At 33.7% G+C, this 24,866-nt stretch overlaps 1 protein-coding gene across 1 annotated transcript in view; it reads left to right on the forward strand.

Moving 5' to 3' along the window:
• The window catches only part of TBC1D32 (TBC1 domain family member 32), a 182,894-nt gene that overhangs the window by 78,158 nt on the left and 79,870 nt on the right, over window positions 1-24,866 (forward strand). Inside the window, exons 23-24 of the mRNA XM_088795491.1 lie at window positions 3,750-3,866; window positions 14,813-14,901. Of these exons, the coding sequence (XP_088651617.1) occupies window positions 3,750-3,866; window positions 14,813-14,901 (206 nt within the window). The remainder of the gene's footprint in view (window positions 1-3,749; window positions 3,867-14,812; window positions 14,902-24,866) is intronic.

Raw genomic sequence — 24,866 nt, forward strand, 5'->3', positions numbered from 1 at the left:
TGAATTAGTAATATCATTATAAATGAATAATTAACTTTTCTCTTTAAAAAATTGTATATTCCTCTACGCTATGCACTGGAAGATCTAGTAATAGTAACTCATGGGAGTAAACATTCTTAGTGTGCACCATGTAGTCCTAAATATTCCCTAGGGATTCTGTTGTCTTTTGGGATTTAATTTTATCCTGTCCTTTTAATTGTGTAAACCAATAATGTGGGCACACTATATAATGAGGTACATTAAATAATGTACTTCCAGTCCCCTCAACACTCTTCCTTTACTCTATTGCTGAGCTTTGTAATATGATAGACAGTGGTCCCATGTTACTATGCAAATTTAAATTAATTAAAGCTAAAATTACAAATTCAGCCTGTCAATTAGAGTTGGGGTTTAGCCATATCAACTACTAAATTAAAAGTATCACAAACAAAAAACTTGCATTGAATCACTTTCTGATTATTCTAACACTTTAAAAATACATCTCTGGTTATAGTAGGTTATAACTGATATGTTTGTCATTCTTAGAACTTCCAAATCCCATTTTTTCTCCCAATTTTGTCTACCCTTGCAACCATTTTCTTTCATAGTATTCTATCTAAAATATAAAATATAATTCCCTTTGCTTTTCTGAAAACACTTCATTAGTTCCTTCTTTCTCCTACAGTATAAAGGTAGAGGTCATTCACATAGCACATCTCCTCCTGCCTACCTGCCTGCTACCTCTGCAGGCAGCCATGTCTCTCACTTCTCCCTGCTTTACTGTGTAGTGTCATCCTCCCAGTGTCCTCCCACTCTTCTCAATACCAGCAGATCATTGCGGGCACTATTTTAAATCCTCTAATTGTGTATTTATTCTGTACCACACTGTGAGTCCTTGAGGGCAGGGACCGTTTTGTCATTCCTATGTTTATGCTTAGCATCAGGCACAATTGCTGATAAGCAGCTGGCATTAAAATATTTGGAATGAATAAATAAGTGAATGGATCATCATTGTCGTCCTGAAGGATTTTTGATTCCTAAGACAAGTTCTTGGCTTTAGTTTTAATTTTATGCTGTAGTCTTCAAATATATCAAACATTTAACCTTGCATAATTTTCTTATCATTACTACATAGAACCCCATTATTTTCTTCAAATCATTGATGAAATAGAATTTTGTTTTATGCTCATATAAATTTTAGTATAATTAGTATCTGATATTAGCTGGGAACTAATGATTACATTGTAAATATTTTCTTGAGTTCTAGAAGTGCTCAACACATCACAATTTTGCTAATGTCTTTTAAAAATGCTTAGTGTGTGAGAAGTGGATTTGTTTCTCCTAGTAACAAGCTGCTAAAATCTTAAGTTTCTTTAAAATTTTGTTTAGGTCGTTTTAGTTCAAATACAATTACTGAATTGTTTTCACCTAGGGTTCTTTATAAGTTTAGAGTAGCATATCAGAAGTTATGATTCTATTATGTGGTTTACATTGTTTTATTTCTTATGTGAAGGTAGGGAGGGTCCATAAACACGAATGGAATTCTTCATGTGTAAATAATACAAAACCCTTAATATAATATTGATATATGTGATTTGTAAAGACCATACATCTTTATGGATGATGTCAAATGTCAAAAAGGACATTTATTAAGTTGTTTTTTGTAATCTGTCATGGTTGTAATAGATAACAAAGATGTTTTTAAACATAAAAGACATTTATGACAGTATCTAAGTATTAGTGGATCTTATAACATCTTAATATTACAGAACCTTAACATTAATATTAAGGACATTTATGAAATATTTACATAGTCAAACTAAAGCATGTGTTAGCTTTATTTTATGATAAATTAGATTAAAAATAAAACTGTTCTGACATCTGTTTTAATCATCTTTTTAGGCAACACGCTGGTGATTCGTGAATTTTTAGAGCGGTTTCCTATATAGTTTTCCTGCAGTTCATTTTATGTACTATTAACAGACGTGTTCCTCAAACATCTTTTCCTTGACATCAGTTTTTCTCTTCCTCCTCTATAGTACATACTTTTAGCATAATGTTCTCTTTAAAGAGGCATTCAGTAAATGGCAACTAAGCTATTAAATGTATTTATTCTACTTTATGATAATGTTAGTGCTACCCAAATAGATATTAGCTTTAAACCATGAATTTGTTGATTATTTTCTTCTTAGAATTGGTTAGAAATTTCATCTTCATTTTATGGAATATTTATGGGGGGAAAAAGGAAACTTTAAAAAACGTGATGTGAATTCATTTTTCATCCTACCACAGCGTTTGTTAAAAACTGTCTGTTAAAAGTATTTCCTGTAGTCGTTAAATAACATTGCATTTGGTATGATAAGGGGGATGGTGTAACATGGACTCCACTATCCAGGTCCTCAAACAAGGACTATGCAGCAAGGGTTAAATAGCATCTGTTACATGGCATCTGAAGATTATCCAGTGATTTGTAGTGAGTAACCTTAGCCTGCAAATGAGAAAATACAGATTAGTTCTATGACCAACTTTCTGATTTTGTGTCTTTGACACATCACTTTACTTCGCTGGTGCTCAAGTTTTCTCATCTATTAAATGAGAGATTGAATGAACTGTTCTTTTTAGTTTTCTCAATGTTCTGATTTTAATGAAAATTCTGAATTTGTCTGATTCTTAAATTTTCTGAGTCTAGTGAAAATTTTTTAATAAGGCAAGCAGAAAATGTAATAGTTACAAATAATTACAATTAATACAGTACAAACTAAACGTGCAAGTATTGGTAGAATATAGGGCTTCTAATGGCTCGAGTTAACTTAATTGGAAAGCCTTCTAGATAGAAATGATGTGACCATTTTTGAATGTTTATGAAGTGGGATAATGAGTATGTGAGAGGGCAGGAGAAGCGTGGTAGTAGATAAGAAAAGTTTGTATGTTCGGCACTCACTTGAAAGAGGCCACAGGCAGATTTGATTGACTGAAGTCCTGACTGCATGCTGAGGAATAATGGGAAACGAGGCTTTTGAGACTCAAGAGAAGAAAGGTGTTGATTTGTAAAGTGCCTTGAAAATCATGCTATGGAGTTTAGATTTGATGTTTAGTGATGGGCAACCATTGCATGCTTTTGTATAGGGGATCCAAAAAATGAAACGTGCCTGAGAAAAATATTCAGGTTGTCTTTAATAAGACAGAATGAGATGGTGAGCTTAAAAATTTCATGGAGAGATTACCTTGTTAAGATTGCACCAGAAAATGAGCTGATTTTGATAAGAAAAGCCATGGCTTTAAAAAATTAACTATAACTAGGTTAGTTGTATTTACAGTGAATGTAGTTAAAGGATAAAGATGGACTTGTGACCTAAGTAAAGAATATATAGAATTTATCTTTTTTCCCCAGACCCCTTGGTATTATTCTCTTATATTTTCTTATATGTCAGATATAACAAATGCAAAGAAAGAGAACGGTGGATCATTTCATTTTTTTCTCAGAGCCAAACATTTCAAGAGATACATATATGAAAACATTTTCCAACACTCAAGTATGTTTTGTTACAATTGTTATGTATTGTCAACTCATAGATTATTGTTAATGTTAACTATTTTGTATTTATCATATATGTATTTATTTCACATGTATGCAGATTAATTAGGCTTATTTAAAAAATTAACCCTTGCAGTCATACTGCTATAGAATTTTACCTTAATTATTCTTCCATGGATGTCGTTAGAAAAATGAACCATTTAAATGACTGTTTTCTTTCTTTCTTTCCCCCTAGTCTTTTCTAGCACTGGTGAACTTGTTATCTTATCCTGCTGTTTATGAGCTGGTAGGCAATCAAGATCTTCCTAATAAAGCAGAATATTCTCTTCGTGAAGTCCCAGTGTGTGTTATTGTAAGTCATTTTCTTTTAATCTTTCCCTTTTATAAATTATACTTTTAGAGATTTGCAGTAAAAATGCAATTTGACAAAAAAAAAAAAAGAACACTATTTAATGGCATTTAGAGGCTGACTTATTTACTCATGGAATATCAGCTTCTGAATTACCTGTGTATGGAATCTTTGATTCAGGTCACTTAGTAGTTGCAACACCTATCGGCATGAATACAAGGTTAACACTCCCCAACAAGGAAAGAGATTTGGCACACATAGAAGTATGATGGAAGTATGTGTATGAATGATTTTTAGATGACTTACTATGTCATTCGTCATACCAGTGCTGTTTCTTTATTGGCAAGGATAATTAGGAATAAACTGTTTTCAAGGAGTCCAATACATTTTCTCCTTATATTTTAACGAACTACATATTACTGCCCCATGAGGGCAGTATATACATGTTTATTTAATTTGAGACTTATTTCACATTCATACTCCCAGATGGGTAACTTGTTTTAATCATCCAGAGATATTCAGTTCCTCATCTTTGGATACATTTCTGAATTAAACACACATAAATACGTATATATATGCATTAGTAAAGAATTATTTGATTAATACTGAAATTGTACAATTAATCTTTACTTTTTAATTTTTCTGGTCATTTGTCCTGTATGGTGGTGTGTTTTTTTTACATGGTTCTGCTCTTTTGAATACTTTTAATTCTTGATAGCTCTAAACATTTTAATTTTTTTAAACTTTCTCTACGTTGGAAAAGTTTTGATAATCTATATGAATAAAAGATAAAGGTAGGTACTTCTATCATTAAAGTTTTATTTTATATTCTTTTTTCCTTGAAGGGATCCAATTTTGTTTTGTGCTTACTTGTATTTTGGCACTTCTCAAGTAGTTTTATAATTAGCCAGTTACCTGCCTGTCTTTCCTGATAACACTGAGTACCTGAGAGCATGTAAGATCTTAGTCAACCTTAGAATCTAGAACATAGTAGATGTCTAATGAATAGTTTTTGAAAATATCCCTAATATTATTTCCTTTACTGAAATTGATTATGGGAACTAAGTACAAATGAGCTGCATCATTTAATCTAGAGCAATAGCTTGGATGTTTGTTCTGTTAAGTTTTCATGGCTATCTAGAGTGTATATTCAAAAATATCTTTTCACTTAGGGAGAGATTTTTTTTTATTTAATCTTAAAATACTTAACTGCAAATAGCTTTGTTATTCTACCTCTCCTGGTAACTTTATTTTAACCTTGTAGGAGAATCACTTCTTCCCATCATAATTTAAACATGTATAAACTCTGTTAAAATAAACAAACAACTCCCTTGACCTGTGTCTTCTGTAGCTACCGCTCTATGGTTTCCTTTTTAGTTTCCTTCCTGAAAAGCTTCCTGAAAAAATTGCCCATACCTGAAGTCTACTTCTTTCTCCTCTATCAGCTCTGGAAGCCACTGTAATTTGGCATCTTGCTGTACTCCTTAACTGAAATTGTTCTGCCAAAAGTCACCAATAAATATGTAATTCCTTTACCAAATGGAACCTCCTCATTCCTTTAATTCGCCACCTTGTGGCATTTGGCACAGTTGATCCAGTCCTCCTTATTGACTGTGGTACTACTTCTGGTTCTCTTCCAGCTTCTCTCATCTCTCCTTCATTGTCTTCTTTGTGGATTTCTCTTCCTGTGTCTGTCATATGTTCTCCAGGTTGATCTCATCCAGTTCCGTCGCTTCAGTTGTACACCGAGAACTCTCTGACCTATATCACTCACTTGACTGCCAGATCTGTACCAAGATTTCTACCAGACAATGAACATCTGGAAAACTGATAGGCATCTTAGTCTTACCATGTCTACAACTATTGAATATAATGTATTCTCCATCCTAAATGAATTCCATTTTCTATTTTCCTATCTCAGCATATGTCAGCATCATCCACACAGTTGCATAAGCTAGAAACCTGGAATTCATTGGAATTCATTGTTGACTCCTTTCTATAGCTAAAATTAATTACAATTTATAGATTTTTACTTTCCTAACAACTTGGTCTTATTTACTTTTCTATTCCTATTGAGATCACCTTAGCTTTGACCCTCATTTCTTGCTAGATTATTTCAGTAAGATCTTAATTGCTCGTTTTCTTCTACTTTTAACCCCTGATTTATCCTCATACTAATTTATAATCAAAGTGGTCCTTCAAAATGAAAACCAAAAGACACAGAGAGAGAGAGAGAGAGAGAGAACCAGATATAGTCATTCGGTTGTTTAAAATCTTTCCCTTTGCCGCCATGCATAGTCCATATTCCTTTATATGGTGTTCAGCTTCTCCTTATTTCTCAAAGTCCTCTTTTGTTCTCTTACCTTCCACTCTCAACATCCAGAGTCTTTGGACAAGTTTCTTTGGAGTCTGGAAGGTATATAACCTATTTTTTGGTTTGATAGCACCTCCTTATTCTTCAGGACTTCATTCATGCTTTACTTCTTCTGTGAAGTCTTCCCTGTCCATCTTTCATCACATTTTTAGTGGGTTCCTCTTAATGTACTGTCATAGCACCTTGTCCATGAATAAAGCATATGTCACATTATTTTATAATTATTTTTGTATTGTCTCTCCTAATATACCGTAATACCATGAGGAGAAGAACTGTGTCTTATTTGCCTTTTGCCCTGAAAGTCCAGCAAGCTGGGTTTTGGGATTAAAAAAAAAATTTTTTTGCTACTATGAGCATGGTAGATTCTCAGTAACCTCTCTATTTTATTATTTCTTAATGATTTGGTTTCTTCTTAGGCTTTGTTCAAAAGGATTTAGTTCAATCATTTTATTTTCTTTGGGAATCAGGTGATGGCAGGAACACTAGGAAATGATACTGAAGAATTGTGCGCCCTCACATACGTGTGCACATACACGTGTGGGCTTTATTTGGTGGGCATTTTCAAACTTACATGCAATAAAAATAGTATAATGAACTCTCTCTCCATTACTGAACTTCAGCTTTTATCAGCATTCTATCTGTGTTCTTCCACCTATTCCCTAGCCATTTTCCAGTTTTCTCTCCGTTACTCCAGCTTTTTTCCCCCCCTGGAGAATTGTAAAGCATATTTTGGGCATAATGTCAATTCATCTGTAAATATTTTATCTCTAATTAATAAGGACTTCTTTGGGTTTTATTTTGATATGAATGACCACCCAGTAAATCATTGTGGCTGTATCACATCTAAAATATTAGCTGTAACCCCTTAGTATTGTCTAATATGTCATCTATATGGAAGTTTCCTTTGATGTCTCAAAGATATCCTTTTTTTACAGTCATTCAAGTTATGATCCAAACAAGGTCCATATGTTGCATCCAGTCATTATGTCTTTTAAATCTCTTTTATTCTAAAAGAGTTCTCCCTCTTTGTTTTCATGTCATTGATTTTTTGGAGAAACTGTTATTTGTCCTGGGTTACATTAACATTGTTTCATTAGGAGGTGTGAAATAGTGTTCCTAGTTCTGTCATTCTTTGTGTATTTAACTGGAATTATTTAATAAATAAACCCTGAAATACAGCTCTTTCTGCAATGGCAGAATACATGCTTCACTCATTCTGCTTTTTTAGTACATTTTCATAGTAATGAATTGGTGGTTTATTATATCCAAAAGAGCTTTGATTATTGTCATTATGAACTTCCAGTTTTTATATGTGTATGTTTCAATCCGATGCAGTCATTATTGGTTTTGATGATCAAGTTATTTCTTCTTTGGCTACTGAGTCCTTTTGACATACACTTATTAGTTTTTGATATTTTGCTTTTTTGCTTTCTTATATAAGATGTTCCAATTCTATACATTTTCTGGCTCAGGGCTGGGACCAGCCATCTTCAACTAGTCCTTGTTCCTTTTAGTAGGAAGTGGTATTTAGAAACTATAACCTAGATACTAGGAATGTTCACTGTTTAGGGTTGTCATTATTACTAGTTCTTTCAGTGGACAGCCAAGGGGAAAACATAGTTTCTTGTTTTGTTTTTTTTAAGAGAAAAATTAATCATAAGCCTATGTTGATATTTTGTATTTCTTATTTATTTTTCTCTTTCACTGGAAAACTTGATTCCTAATGCATGATCAAACTTACTTATTTTATTGTACAATTTACATACAGTAGTTTTAAAATAAGATTAGTGAATGCATGCTGATACTTCTTTTTTTTTTAAGAATTAGATTTTATTTTATTTATTTAATTAAATTTATTGGGGTGACATTGGTTGGTAAAATTATGTAGGTTTCAAGTGTACTTTTATGTAATACCTCATCTATGTATCACATTGTGTGTTCACCACCCAGAGTCAGTTTTCCTTCCATCACCATATATTTGACCCCTTTTCCCCTCATGCCACCCCAACGCCCACCTTACCAGAGTGATGGAAGGAGATCTTATATTTCTTTTCAGTTAGTTTTGTTCTTAGAATATATGCCACTGGTAATTTATAATCAAAATATTGTGTTGTAAAGTCATTTGAAGTAAGTACATCTATTTAGCCTGGCTATGCCACTAAGTTGATAGGTTTGTTTCAGCGTGTTTTAAATTTAGAGAGGTTGTTTCCTTTTTTCTTTTTGTCTTCATTTTGTCTTTTAAATTGTAGAAAAATATGTGATTCCAGTATGTATCAAGGTTTATTTATAGAATGCTCTTATATATTAATACCCTTTTCCCTCTCTTGTCATAGAGTTTGACTTTCAATAAAATAGCTACTAGCCACATGTAGATATTTAGATTAATTATAAATAAATAGAGTTAGAAATTCATTTTCTTTAAGTACCATCCCCATTCAAGTTCCCATATGTGGCCAGTGGCTACCACGTTGGACAGCACAAAGAGAGCATTGCAATTGTTGAAGTAAGTTCTGTGTACAGCACTGCTCTATAGCTAACAATTCTGAGTTTTTGATTTATCCTCTGTCCCTTTAAAAAATATGTATATTTTCTTTCCCCCAGATTTCATAAGCAAAAGATAATACACTACAAGGTGTATAAACACTACACCTTGCCCTTTGCCTTTTCGTTTTAATTCTATTATCTTTTCGATTACTCCACAGCAGTATATAGAGCTCTTCTCATCACTTCTAATAGTTGCATAGTACTGTTTTGTACGGATGAGGGCTATAGTTTATTCATTCAGTCATCTATTGGTGGGCACTTGCTTTTTTTAGATGTCTTTTGCTATTGTAAAATACGCCAATATTAATAGCTTTACCTTATACTACTCAGATATTGTATTTGCCAGTATATGTGTGTGTTTTTTTCTATTTCTGTGTAGCAAATTGTTGCCAAATTAGCAAATTAAAACACCTATTTCTTAACTCCCGGTTTTGTAGGTGTGATGTGGAGCACTGTGTGCCTGTGTTTTCTGTTCTGAGTATTACAAGGCGGAAATCAAAGTTTGGGCTAGGCTGAGTGCTTGTCTGGAGGCTCTGGGGAAAAATCCACTTTCAAATTTATTCTTATTGTTCAGTTTCTTACAGTTGAAGGACTGAAATGCCTGATTTTCTGCTGGTTGTCAAGTAGGGGGTGGCCTCAGGGCATTGCCCTGTGGCCCTTTCATGTCAGCAATGAAAAATCACCCTAAAATCAAACCCCTCTCCTGCTGTGAATCTCTCTGACTTCCTCTTCTGTGATCAGTGGGAGAAAACTCTGCTTTTACATGGCTGATGTGATGAGATCAGGGCCATCCTGATAAAATCCTATTTTAAATACAACTAATTAGGGACTAATTACATCTATAAAAATCTTTTCTCAGCAATGACTGTATTAAGTTTAAGATTAAGATTGCCACCTTCTGAAGCAGACCTGGAAGTCCTCTTTTATGAGTGTCTTTAGTTGCACTGTCATGGCTGCCTCAATGTCCTGAATCCATTCAAAACATTTACCTTTCATGGTCATTTTGACTTTGGGGAAGAGCCAGAAGTTGCACAATGCCAGATCTGGTGAATAAGGTGGATGAGGACACACTGTGATGTTTTTATTTGACAGAAATTGCTGTACTTGAATCGATGTGTGACATGGAGCATTGTTATGATGGAAGATGAAGTAAAGACACAAAAAAGGACTTCCAGAACTTTTTCAGAAAGTGGCAAGAACGGTGGGATAAATGTGTTCAAAGTGAGGGGGAGTATTTTGAGGGAGATTAATGGCAATGTGTCTTTTACTGTAATAAATTTTTAAAATTTAAGCATTCACCGTATTTTTTGATCATACCTCGTGCATTGTTAGATTTTCATCCACAGGGACTAATCCTCTGCATTCCCATGAATAAGATATTGTAGTGCTTTTTTCCTGGCAGGTTATTAAGAAGATTATAGATGGTCAGAGATTTAGATATTTGTCTGTTTGACAGGAGAGAAGTGTTAATTTATATTTTCCTTATTATGAACTGAACATCTTTTCATATGTTTAATGGCCATTGACATCTCTTCCTCTCTTTAAGGTCTTTCAGTATATTTTTGCTATATTTCTATTTGTGTTACTCTTTTTCCTCTCAATTTTAGGGAATTCTTTATATTTTGGGGATATTTGGCTTTAACTTTTCATCGGCTTTGTATCTGGTATCTACCAAAATGCTAGGCCCTGCGAACAACTCTCTGATTGTACTTTGGTATATTAAAGGTGAAGGACACAAAAATATTTTCCTCTAACAGGTACAATTTTCAATTACTTTTTAATTTCTGTCACTCAACTTTCAGTTATATAAGTGATATATTAGATCGGACCCCTTTGGTTATTGGAGAAACTAGAGTTAATTTAGGCAAAAGAAGAAATATATTAACTTTCATAGCCAATTTGTAGGAAAATCAGGGACAAATGGAAATAGAACTTTGAACGCAGTCAGGTCCACATCTGTCTGTGTGTCTGTCTCTCTCTGTTGGTCACCCCTCCATGTAGTACCCTTTCCTATTATTACTGTCCATCTTGGCTTTATTGAAAGACATATGTGTAGTGCGGTTGTTAAGAGTTTGTATTCCGAAGCCAGACTGCTTAGATTAGATTTCTAATTCTGCCTTTTGCAAGCTGTGTGACCTTGGAAAAGTTAGCACTTAGTTTTCTCCTGTGTTACAAGAGGGCAATGACATTCCTATTTCAGGGTTATTGTGACAATTAAATGAGTTGAATTAAATGAAATATAAAAATTTAAACCACTGCCTAGCAGATAAGTGATATATAATTGTTGGCTGTAATTATCATTAGCATGTTCCTCTCGGATGGCATTCTTTATATTAAAGGACATGGGACTACCCATTAATAAATAATGACATCTTCACCATCTCACCTTGTACTAGTTTTCTATGGCTCCCATAACACATTACGAGAAACCAGGTGGCTTAAAACAACAGAAATTCATTCTTTCACAGTCTGGATTCCTAAAATCTGAAATCAAGGTGACAACAAGGCCACATTCCCTCCAAAGGCTCCAGGGGAGAACTTTTCCTTGCTTCTTCCAGCTTCTGGGTGTTCCAGGCATTTCAAAACTTGTTGCTGCATAATTCTCCTTTCTGCCTCCATCTTAACAAAGCCTCTTCTCTTCTGTCTTAAATCTCCCTTTGTCTTTCTCTTATAAGGACAGTTGTCATTAGATTTGGGGCCTACTTGGATAAACCTGGATGATCTTATGTCAAGATCCTTAGTTTAGTTACCACTTGGATAAACCTGGATGATCTTATGTCAAGATCCTTAGTTTAGTCAAAGACCTTTTTTTCCAAACAGGGTATCAATCATAGGATCTGGGAATTATGACATAGAACTATATTTTTTTGGGGATCTTTTTTTGGGGATGACATGGGGACATTGTCACAATTTAACTCACTATACCACCAAACGAGAGTGGCATTTTCCTCTACCTCCCTGCTATAGACTGAATCTTTCTATGCCCCTAAAATTATTATGTTGAAATCTTATTCCCAATGTGATGGTATTTGGAGGTGGGGCCTTTTTGAGGTGATTAGTGCCTCAAAAAAAGAGATCCGAGAGGAATCCCTTGCCTCTTCTGCCATGTGAAGACACAATGAAAACACGACTGTCTATGAAGCAGAAAGTAGGCCCTCACCAGACACAGAATTTTCTGGCACCTTGATCTTGGATTTCTCAGCCTCCAGAACCTTGGGAAGTAAAATTTCTGTTGTTTATAAGCTAAGCCACCCAGTCTATCGTATTGTTATAGCAGACGGAATGGACCAACCCACTCCCCACGTAGAACAAGGAAGGACCTTCCTTAACAGACTGAGTTTATTTATGGATGTTCATGGACTAACCAGTCACAAGGCACTCCTAGTAGTGCAGCTGCAGGGATATTGGAATTATGGTTGAGCAATCCCTCACTCTTCACCTGGCCCTTTCATAACAGGGGTCAGTCAGATAGCAGAGACACAGCCATTGGGGCAATTGTAAATAGAGTAGGCCCTCAAATGTGTAGCTATCTATATAGCTAGATATTCCTCTTTGTTTTTCCAGTTTTGGTCTCATTCTGGCCTACTAAATTATTGAATGTATTCTTAAGCTGGGTAATAGTCTTTAAAAAGACAGAGTTTCAGACTACTTTTTGTGAGTCCCAAATCTTTCTTGCACTAGCTTATTGCTGGGAAGCTGTTTATGTAGGAAACCGATTGCCTTATTGACACACATTTCAATGCTTAAAAACTGAAGTTCTCCATAAGGTGGGCTTCCTAGGAATTTTGTTTTCTTTCCTAAGTGGTGATCCATCAATGTAATCCCCTTTGAGGGAGAAATTATTTACTGTAATGTTCTTTGAAAATGCATTTTCAAAGATAGATGGCTGCAATCTACTCTTTCATTAGTTTGTTGGTAATACAGTCTCTGTCTTTTTTATTTGTACAGTATCTAGTACTTAGATTCAGAGCTAGAACTTTAGAGTCACAAGGTATCGTTGGCTATCAAATAATCTGAGTTTATGATTCAGATAGCTGTGTCAGTTTTAGTGGCTTGTGCTAGTACCCTCTGAATGAAGAGAAATCTATAGTAACCCTTTCAGAAGCTACTATGCACAGAACTAATTGGCAGTCTCTCTCCTCTCAGATAAGAGAAGGCTAGTGATACATAATCAATTTGAGATCAACCTGTGAAGATTTACTATAGTAAAACGATAATGATAGATAATGTCTTAACAATTACAATATTAAGCAGTAAAAATATATACCTATTTGAAGAACTACATAGCAAACCAGTCGCTCCTATGTGTACAGCAAAGACTACTTACTTAATCACATCCGGGTGCCAGGGCAAGTCAAGGAGAGCTCCGTGGCTCAGTAACCGCAGCTAAATCAGGACTGTCAATTAATGAGAATATGAATATGAAGCTGGGATATGAATGAGTTACTTAGCTCATGTTCTAGTATGATAATGTCTGAAACAAGGAGTCTCCAGCTAAGCAGCAGACTACAATGGAAGAGTATTTTAAGATAGCAATCTTTTTATTATTGATTGTTAGTCAGTTTAATATTTTCTGATTGTAAATTATTTTGCTAATATTGTTTACACATTTTTACAAGATACCTGTGGAATGGTAAATAGATTCCTAAGTGTTGGATATAAACTTTTACTACGTAAGTTTAAATAATCTTACTTTTGTTATATTTTGATTAATATTTTTTCAAATGTGATTTTGAGATATCCATTATATCCTTCTCCTTACAAACTCATTGCCTCACTTCTTACTTATTTGATGATATGACATTTGTTCTATCATCCACACAGACCTCAGTAAATATTACGTGATTTTACTCCTTAGCAAAACCTTCCCTTTTTTGCCCAATTGGTCACAGAAATATCTTGAATTTAAATTCACATGAGCAATCTGCTTCACACTTGTAGATTTCATATTTAATTTTCAAAGTACTTTACATTTTTAGCAGTTTAATCAGTATTTAACTGGCTTCATAAGCTACTCGCATAGTACTACCAGGATAGGGTATAAATTAGTAAGTCTCCACTTTGGCTAAACATTAGATAATTCATTTCAGGAACTTTCACAATTCTTAATGCCCAGGCCACACACCCAGACCAGTTATTTCAGAATCTCTAGGGATGAGATTTCAGGGATTAGTAATATTGTTTAGTTTTTAAACAGCTCCCTAGGTGATTCAGATGTAAAGCCAATAGATTAAGGCAGGGTCTCAATTGAAGAGAGATTTGAAAAAATGAGCAAAGTACTGGTATTTTTGGTTTTTAGAATATCCCACTGTTGAAAAATGTGAAAGAACTTAAGAAATGCCACATGGATTCTTCACGCTAATTAAGGAATGTAAATCAACACACTGCTTCCTTCATCAAGAAAGTCTTGCTATGAAACAATACCAGCTGAATGAGAGTGTGCCTAGGGACACATTCTTTCACAACCTCCCCGTCATCTCATAGACCAGCAACCAATATTTCATGGACTGGCATTCTGAGTAGTACCAAGCTAGATACTGCTTCAGGAGATGTGGAAATCTATAAATGATAGCAATTTATATGGGAAAATTAGAATATTAGGTAATGTTTCCTGTAATAATAAGTTACCAAAGATAATTTCATTACAGTGTTTGAACATGATATGTAAAATGTACGGTTCACTTCTGAATCTAAGTACTGCTTTATGGAATATGTTTATAATTCCAGTTGCTATTATATCAGAACTGAAGTTTCTCTATCTAGAACTTAAAGCAAAACTGTCTAAAACCTCAAGGACAGTTGTCTAATTTGGCATTTCTGCCAACGGAACAAAAACTTTTGTAAAAATCTTTATTACGACAACATAAATAGTAGTTTTGTTGGAATAAAAAGAGACCAATAGTATGAACTGAAGAAAAAAAAAAGTAAAGCCAAGTTTGAGAACCACAAATCTGAATAAATAATCTGTTGATTTGGTTTTCTTTAAATGGTTTAGTCAAGCACAGTCTCACTCTAAGTCTTTCTTTTTCAGGATATTATTGATAGACTTGTAATTTTGAATTCTGAAGCTAAGATTCGTTCTTTATTCAACTATGAACAATCACACATCTTTGGTCTAAGGTAAGGTGCTAAATTTTATTTGAAATACAGTTTCAGTGTTGCAAAAACATGCAAAAAAGCATATGTTCTATATACTTTCAAAAAGAATTTTAAATAAGCTAATTTTTAAAGTCATATTTAAAGGTAATTTGTCTTCATGTAATATAAATGAAGTAAATTATAGCCATTCCTTTTTTATATTATGGCCTTTGTCTTCATTTTGATTCTGTATTCTTAAAGTGTCTTCCATTTTTGTTTGATTAAACTAGAGGCATTTTGCAGATTATTCAGTTTACTCAGGAATTAACTGGGGATTCCCTGGGTTGGTATTCAACTGGATTCCTGCCATAATATAGTCTTGAAAGAGGGCGAGAAATGAATGATTTATCTTGAGGCCCAAATTTTGCTCCTTGATGTTAATCATATTCTTTAACTTCAGTTTCCCAAGGTTTAAATCTTTTTGGTTGAGTGTATATCCTTAGCATTTTATTTATCATGTTCAAATAGTTGGGGGCTGGTGGTGGTGGGGGAGTAGAGGTATTTGAGCTAGACACCATAAATTCTTAATGTTTTAGTCATATTTAGACACATAATTTACTTCCCTGTCTACAAATTATTACCTTTAAAAGCAACTGAATTAAACAAATTTTCCTAGGTTTGTGATTTCACCCCCCTTTCTACTAAGTAACCTTTTCAAGCATGAGATCAGGAGGTTACTGAGAATGCTTTATCTAAGAAATAAGGCAATTAGATTTCTAAAATTAGAATTCTCTGATGGTAAAGCATATAGATCTTATACACACACTTTTCTTTTTAACCGTTCATTTAATATCTGAGTTTCACTTGACCATTCATTAATAGTTCAAAGAAGGTAGAGAAAAGCTGCAGCTGTTACAGTTCTTTGGATGATGTACTCTTTATCTCTAAATGTGTTTCACATTAAATTTTAACTTTCCGTGTGTTTAGCATCAGATACATCATAGAGCAAGCAGTGATGAGGAATTCTAGGAAAAACTCAGTAGGACTCCTTTTGTATAGCAAATATGATTCTGAGTTTTGGAGGTACAGAACATAGATTTTGGCCTCTTTTTATTGATATATTGAATGATTCTTTTTTTTTTTTTTTCCCGACAGAATAGTATTTTCTCTATTGTTCTTCTGGCAAAAAAAAAAAAAAATTAACAATAGGATTTCAAGTCATGTAAAAAGCAATCCAAGAAGTAAAATGCTCCTGGGAATAAAATACATTAATTTTCATAGTGTGTGATTTCTCATAATATCCAAATGGAGTCATTCTGTCCTACACTAGAACATTTGCCATGCCATTGTTGATACATATAATAGACTGTGCAGTATAGTTGTTAGCACCATGGACTCTGTAGTCAGACTACCTGCTGTTTACTAGTTGTGTGAGGGTGAGATCTCAGTTACCCATCTGTAAGATGGAGGATAATTGTATTATTGTCATCAGAGTTATTGTGAGGATACATGTGAAAAATATAAAGGGCTTATAACAGTGCCTGTCACGTAACAAGCACTATAAAAGTGTTTGTAGTAGATGTAACAGTGATAGTACTTCAAGTGTTGACTTTTATCTCCTTGTTCTTTCCTGTTTTTGTGTTTTACTAGGAAATATACTTATCTTCATTTTTTTTTCAGTATCCCAGTAGTCTTCCACATGCTGCCTAATAGTTTGCTATGTTTACATCAGCATTCAGATAAAGAAAATGACAAAAATCACTTTCTGAGGAAGTTTGTATTTTAACAAGTTTTTCATTGACAAGAAATTTATTTCATTGTATTTTGAAGTTCATTCTCATGCTAATACTTAATTCAGTTTTATTTTTAAATCATACTCTTAAAGTTATTTACTCTTTTTTTAACTAATTTCAGTCTAACATTGGTCACTATGAGGTCCAGTGATGTGATAATTTAGATCATAGCTTTGTATTATATAAATCTTGTGTTTCTGTGTGTTTGAATTCTTACCTGTATCTTTCACTCCCATAGTGTTTTCGTTTGTTTCTAATTGTACCTTCATTGCACCATTCCCTTCAGTAGATAATCTCATTCATGTATTTGACTTCTACATTTAGCATTGCTTGTTCTATTCACTTTATTTTTTCTTCTACTTCAAAAGTTCAGAAATAGCATAAAGGTGAGTTTGATACAACTCCTTTAGGTTTACCATAGCACTTAGATGAGGCTATATGGGACTTAGTGAAATGTGGATTTTAATTTTTCAACAGCATTACATTCTAGTTAAATTTCTGAATTTTTATTTGCCAAGATCCTCTTATAAATCTTATATTGTAAATGACTAATATATGAGAAGATTGCACTTCCGACATGTCCTTTTTTAATGTTGGTATCAGTGTGCAGACATGCCTTCAGGTGTCCCATCTTAAAATAAAACAGAACAAAACACACACAAAAAGAAACTCCCTTTGACTTCACATCTTCTTCATCTACTAGCCTATTTCTCTGACTTTCACCAATTAGCAAAACATAATCTGTCCCCACTGTCCCCACTTGGCTCACTCTATTAACTCCTCAGCCCACTTAGATTTGACATTGACTCTAACTCTGTCAGAACTGCACATCCTGCTCATCTCAAGGTTACTCGTAACTTCTGTAATGATGAATCTAGTGGATTCTTCTCTTTTCAGTTCACTTTTTACTGTAAGTATTTTAATTAGTGTACCATTTGTTTTGTGTGAAAGTTCTCTTCACATCTGTGACACTACACATTCCTATGGCTGCTGTTTCTCCTTCTTTGTGTTATCTAAGCAACTTCTGAATGTTGGATACTCAGGTCCTGGGTCCACTTTTCATCTATACTGTAGTCCCCCCTTATTCACAGGGGATATGTTCTAAAATCCTCAGTGTATGCCTAAAACTGTGGATAGTACTAGTACTGAACTCCGTATATGAGATGTGATAAAAAAAATACGAATGTTTAAAAAAAATATTACAGTAAAAGACTCATTGCCATTAATCCCCCTCAAAATACTCCCCATCGCTTCAAACTTACTTATCCCATCGTTCTTGCCACTTTCTGTAGCAATTCTGGAAGTCCTCTTTCGTGAGTGTCTTTAGTTGCGCTGTCATGGCTGCCTCGATGTCCTGAATCATTTTGACTTTGGGGAACAACAAAAATCGCATGGTGCCTGATCCAGTGAATAAGGTGGATGAAGACACACCGTAATGTTTTTATTTGGCAGAAATTGCCATATACCAGAAGCAATGTGTGACATGAAGCATTGTCATGATGGAGGATGATTTACGGGACACTTCAAAACACACCTTCTCTCAACTGTAGCTCACACCTGACTGACCACACCAAACAAGTTGAAACTTGTCACACACTAAGGTTCGATGCTCTGCTTCCCATATTGAAGATCCCTGACTTTCCGTTGGATGGCACTTGGCAACAGCATTTACCATGTTTTGATCACAATGGAAAGGCTTCAAGTCACACATTGCTTCTGGTATACAGCAATTTTTGTTGAATAAAAACATTACGGTGTGTCCTCATCCACTTTATTCACTGGATCTGGCACCATGTGACTCTGGCTATTCCCCAAAGTCAAAATGATTCAGGACATCGAGGCAGCCACGACAGCACAACTAAAGATACTCATGAAAGAGGACTTCCAGAACTGTTTCAGTAAGTGGCAAGAACGATGGGATAAGTGTATTCAAAGCGAGGGGGGATATTTTGAGGGTGCTTAATGGCAATGTATCTTTCACTGTAATAATTTGTTTTTTATTTAAACATTCTCTGTATTGTTTGATCAAGCTCATATACTGTGCTTTTTCCTATACATATGTATAGTTTAGAGCTTTTTTTAGCGTATTCAATTGCTAGCATCACCACTAATTCACTTTGGGGCCGTATTAAGTAAAATAAGGGTTACTTGTACAAACAGTGCTATACCGTGGCAGTCAGTTTGATAATCAAGATGGCTACTGAGTGGCTGACGGGTAGGTAGCATTGTATAGTGTGGGTTTGCTGGACAAAGGGATGATTGATGACCTGAGCAGGACAGAGCAAGATTTCATCATACTACTCAGAACAGCAAACAATTTGAAACTTAGGAATTGTTTATTTGTGGAATTTTCCATTTAATATTTTCAGACTGTAGCAGATCGCAGGAAACTGAAACCACAGGAAGTAAAAACCACAGATGAGGGGGAACTACTGTACACTCTGCCTCTAGTTCATCCACTTACACCTTTGCCTCTAAGTATCATCTATGTGTCGGTGGATGCCCCAATTTATATCCCTCGCTTAAACCATTACTCTGAACTATCAGACTCATATATACAACACCCTCCCAACATCTCAATTCATATATTTTTCAGACATCACGAAGTTAACATGTCTAAAACTGAACTCTTGGATCTCCTCCCACAAAAAGGAACAAAACAACATAAATCATTGTAGCCCAACCATCTATTCAATTGCTAATCCTAAGAGTCATCTTAACTTTTTCCTTTGCTTTTCAAACAGTAATTTATCTTTATTATGAAGAAATTCACCAATGTAATAAACTAATCATAATTCCTCTTAATTCCAAAAGTGACATTATTAGCATTAAGGAAAATTATATACAGACAGAATAGATACATAGAAATAACTTCTTTTATAAAAATGGAATCATAATGTTTCCATTTTAAATTCTAACTGAATTTTATAGAAAAGAATAGAAACCCTAGTGACTCAGATGGAATTGCTGAATTTCAAATAACTGTTTTTTTCACTCCGGGGGTGGTGGTGGTTTCCCCAGAGATTCCCCTAAGGTTAAGAAAATATTATGTAAAACATTTGGAGTGCTTTGAGCATTATAGTTCACTTTTAGGCAGTGTTGTGTGATTCTGTGTTATGAAAGATGAAGCCATTAATGCTCTCAGTGGGCTCCCACCTTTCCTGTCTCCTGTATTAGAAGGATGTTCTCCTGCCATTTCCTAACCTGCCTTAATGAGTCAGAGATCCTATTATTTTCCTCTACCCAGGAGGGAGATTAAACTAATATGGGTTTCTCAGTGGAGTGACATAAGATAGGCAGTACTTACTATATATGATGGCAGAATAAGGTTTATGATTTTAAAAACTTACTGTTATATACTTGATTTACTCAGCCAGTATTTATTGAGTGCTTATGCTCTGTGCTAGATGTGATGATGTAATGATGTAATTGTGAGAAAGACGTGGTGCTCATTCTCTTTAACCTCACTACCTAGTGAGGAATTGGATATTAAGAAAAAGGAAAATGTGAGGTAGTTAATGCAGAAAAGAAACACATCCTTGTAAAGCTCCCCACCTTCCCATTTTAAATAACTTAATTTCAGAATCCTTTATGTGGCTTTCAAGGAGTTCCATAATAGACCTCTACCTTTCCTGTGTACATTATTTTCTACCTTTCCTCAGCCTGAACTAATGTTCTGATGAGGTTAGACAGCCTACCTCCCTCAAGTACAATGTTTATTATTGCCTCAATACTTGTATTTTATAGTTGAATATTGCCTTTACTTTTGTCTTCTTACACAAATTTGGCTCATCCTTCAAGGCAAAGGTTGCTTTATGAATTACTCTCTCTGTGACTTACTGTTGCACACTCTGATCTTGTCTTTATTGCATGTCCTTTGCCTTCATGGCCATTCCCACAGAGTTAATATTTATTTCTCCCACTGACTGAAACATCCAGGAGTATCATTTTGTTTTAATTTCAAGTCTACCATGTTGCCAAGTACTTTTATATTATTTGATTGACATTTATTGGCTAAATCTGTTGATTGCTTAAAACAGTTGCCTGGAAACATTATTACATTTATTGAAAATCTTAGGTGTAAACCTTTTTTTGAACACATTGTCTTTTAAGGATACCAGTTAAGGCAAAATGGGGTTCTTATTCTCTATATATTCTTTTTTATTTTTTTAAAAGAGTTATAGTTGACCTAATATTACATTAGTTTCAACTGTACAACATAATGATTTGATACTTGTATATATTGGGAAATGATCACCATAATATGTCTAGTTAACCTCGGTCAGCATATATATTTACATAATTTTTTTTTCTTGTGATGAGAATTTTTTTTTTTTTTTTTTTTTTTTTTTTTAATTAAATTTATTGGGGTGACAATTGTTAGTAAAATTACATAGATTTCAGGTGTACAATTCTGTATTACATCATCTATAAATCCCATTGTGTGAGAATTTTTAAGATTACTCTCTTAGCAACTTTCAAATATAATATGCAATTATACAGTATTATTAACTCTATAACCATGCTGTATTATATCCCCAGGACTTACTTATTTTATAATGGGACTTTGTACTTTTTGATCCCCTTCACCCATTTTGTCCACCCCCACCAATCTGTTCTCTGTATCTATGAGCTTGGTTTTTGTTTTTAGATTCCATGTATAAGTGAGATCATATGGTATTTGTCTTTCTTTGTCTGACTTATTTCACTTAGCATAATGCCCTTAATGCAACTGGAAAGATTTAATTTTGTATGACTGAATAATATTTCATTGTATATATACCACATTCTCTTTATCTGTTCATCCATTGATGGACACTTAGGTAACTTCTGTATCTTGGCTATTGCAAATAATGCTGCAATGCACATGGGGATGTATCTATCTTTTTAAATTAGTATTTTTATTTTCTTCAGATAAATACCCAGAAGTGGAATTGCTGGATCATGTAGTAGCTCTAGTTTTACTCTTCTGAGGAACCTCCATACAGTTTTCCATAGTGGCTGCATCAATTTACGTTCCCACAAACAGTGTATGAGGGTTCCCTTTTCTCCACATCCTCCCCAGCACTTGTCATTTCTTGTCTTTTTGGTAATAGCCATTTTAACAGGTATGAGTTGATATCTCATTGTGGTTTTGATTCTTATGAGGGATGTCAGGCATCTTTTCATGGACATGTTGGCCATCTGTATGTCCTTTGGAAAAATATCTGTTTGTATCCTGTGCTCATTTTCTCATCAGATTGTTTCTATTTTTGCTATTCAGTTGTATGAGTTCTTTATATATTTTATCTATTAACCCCTTATTAATATAATTTGGAAATATTTTTTTCCCATTCGGTAGGCTGCCTTTTCATTTTGTTGATGATTTCCTTTGCTGTACAGAAGCTTTTTAGTTTGATGTATATTGTTTATTTTATACTGAATAATATTTCATTGTATATATACCACTTGTTTATTTTTGCTTTTGTTAGCCCTTGCTTTCGGTGTCAGATCCCCTAGAAACTTGATACTGCCCAAGGATTTGCAGTTTAAGATTTTCTTAACTATATTTAGGTTAGAGGAATGTTATGCTCTGCCCTATAATATTTTATTTCAATATAAAAACTATATATCACATGGAGAAATAATTTACATTTAATATTAATAGTTTCCTTTTGTATCAAACTACAAATTAAATTTTAGTTACAGACATAGAATTGTTCATTATTAACAACTTAAATCTTATGTAGTAATTTTCATTAAATATACACATTAAAATTTAATATGGTTAAAGAAATGTTAATATAGTTCTCCTAAAACCTATTTCTTCTACATTTGAAACCCTGATGTTGTCTATTTATTGTTAATTTTCTTCAAAACAAAGCTCAAGAATTCATACTTACAGAAAAGCCTTTAAATTTGATCACTTGCTGTTTCAGTTATTATTTTATGTTTATACAGTGGGATGAGCAGTTTTATGCATAGCTATCCTCTTTGTAAAAAGTCTGACCTGTAAGATGACTTTAAGAGGAAAAGAAAAAGTATATTTGTTTTTCTGTTTAGCAACAGTCTTGTTATTTTAATAAACATAGACAAGTGTTAATATTCTATCACAACAAATCGCCCAATTATTTATTCCCAGTGACCCAGATGCTAACTAGACTTAAATGTGATTAACATTAGTAATGAAAAAATAATTTTACAATTATCACTTGTAATCTTTTTAAATGTCAGAAATTAGAATATAATCTGACACCAGAACCATCCACATTTTGTATTTACATGCAAACACATGCAGACATTTATACACACATATCTGATTTCTAATCTTACTCTATTAAGTTAGTTTGAAGAAAACAATCAAATGATCTGTTACTAATTGAAGACATCAGTAACTCATTCAAAATTTATATTTAATCGACAAATTCCTATTTAGATAGATTAGAAAACAAAAGAAAAAAATAATACTTATTATAGTACCTCTTAAGATAATCACCATTAGCCTCTTCATGCCCATATTTTTCAAAGTTTAGCTGAAATATTTTTTGAGAAATAGGAGTTTTATTGTTTTAAAACTCTTTTTTACTTATTTTAAATTATCCTTTATATCTATATATGTTCATCTATACCATAGTTTCAAAGGACTGAATAATATTCCAGTACATGAATGAATCCTAGTTTTCTGTTTTTAGACGTGTAGGTTATTTAAAATTTTTATTATGTATCTTCATAAATAGCTGTATGCCCATGATTATTTCTTGACAACAAAACTTTAGAAATAGTCTTCCTAAGGTAAAGAGTAGGCACATTTTCACACCTTATTTTTTTTATCTGCCCTCTTTTTACGATTCATTTTAATCGACCTCTCTGTACCATTGTATATTCTACCCACTGTTGACATTTTATTTTCATTCACTCAGAAAATACTGAATTCCTACTAAGTATTATACTGGTATACATGACCCTTATTTTAGGATTCTGAGACTTTTTTCTCTTCATTTCTGGATTCCTTTCTCTCAGTCATTTTTGCTGATTCTTCCTCCTCCTCTACTACGTATCTTTCAATTGAATTATCTTCTATTGTTTGTCATCAGTTCTTTTCCATTTTTTTTCCTACAGTGGCTTCAATTATCACTTCTCTACTAACACTATATGTGTTGTATGTCTATCCCTAAGTTTTCCCTTCATCATATGTCCAAATTTTATTGAGCATTTGGATCTGCATATCAGGCAAGTAAATTTCTATATACCGTGCATTAAAGACACAGAAATAAAATTTAATAAGGTGAAAATGACTTTTTAAAAGACGAGTTAGAGCTTAGAAAACATATATATATATATATATATATATATATATATATATATATATACAAACATATATATATATATATATACACACACATATATGTTATTATTATAGTATTATAGTATATATATAGTATTTTTTTTTTTTTTTTTACTATTTGAGCAAAAGCAAAGAACTATGTAAAGATCCAGATTCTGTGGGGCTTAAGTTTACTTTCTACTTCCAGCCCACAGTCTATAGCTTTTTTTGGCAGAATAGCTCGACAGGATCTTAGTTCATGGTTTATGTGACATCTACCAAACACTGCTTTGTATTTATTTTTATTAAAGTAATAAATGTACATTATTTAAAAAGCCAAATAGTATGGGAAGGCTTTTGAGAATGAAGAGTAATCCTCTACCCGTCCTTCCCCACTCTCAGCTCCCACTCACCAGAGGCTGGCACTTTCAGTTCTTTGAATTGTCTCTTTTGGTACTCACCTCCAGATTTTTAAATTGCATGCTTATACTGCTATGTCTTGATTTTTAAAACATACTTCTTGTCTTTAGAGATTTAGAAGCTTAGGATGTAGATTTCCTTTTCCTTTCTCCCTGCAGTATAGTTTTCTTCACAATCTTGATAAAATCACTATTGAACGTCTGTGGTGTTATATCTATATAAATATTATTCACTTATAAGCGAAGTAGTATACTATGACTGTATTTCCCTTTTCTTACTTTATTTTTCCCGAAGCTAATCATTGCATGATTTCTTCCATTTGCTGCATTTTCTGTGTATCGGGTCCTGTATCCCTAGATGTCCGAAGTCATGCAGCCCTCTCCGCTGCTGCCCAGTGCTCACATAATGCTCAGCGTGGTCCCGGTCCTGGGATTGCTTTCACAGTTAAGGCACCTAATTTCAGAACACTCCTATGAAACAAGTACTCTTAT

This window comes from Rhinolophus sinicus, chromosome 2 (assembly GCF_057876585.1).
Source record: "Rhinolophus sinicus isolate RSI-liver-muscle chromosome 2, RSI-T2T, whole genome shotgun sequence".
NCBI classification, from domain to species: Eukaryota; Metazoa; Chordata; class Mammalia; order Chiroptera; family Rhinolophidae; genus Rhinolophus; species Rhinolophus sinicus.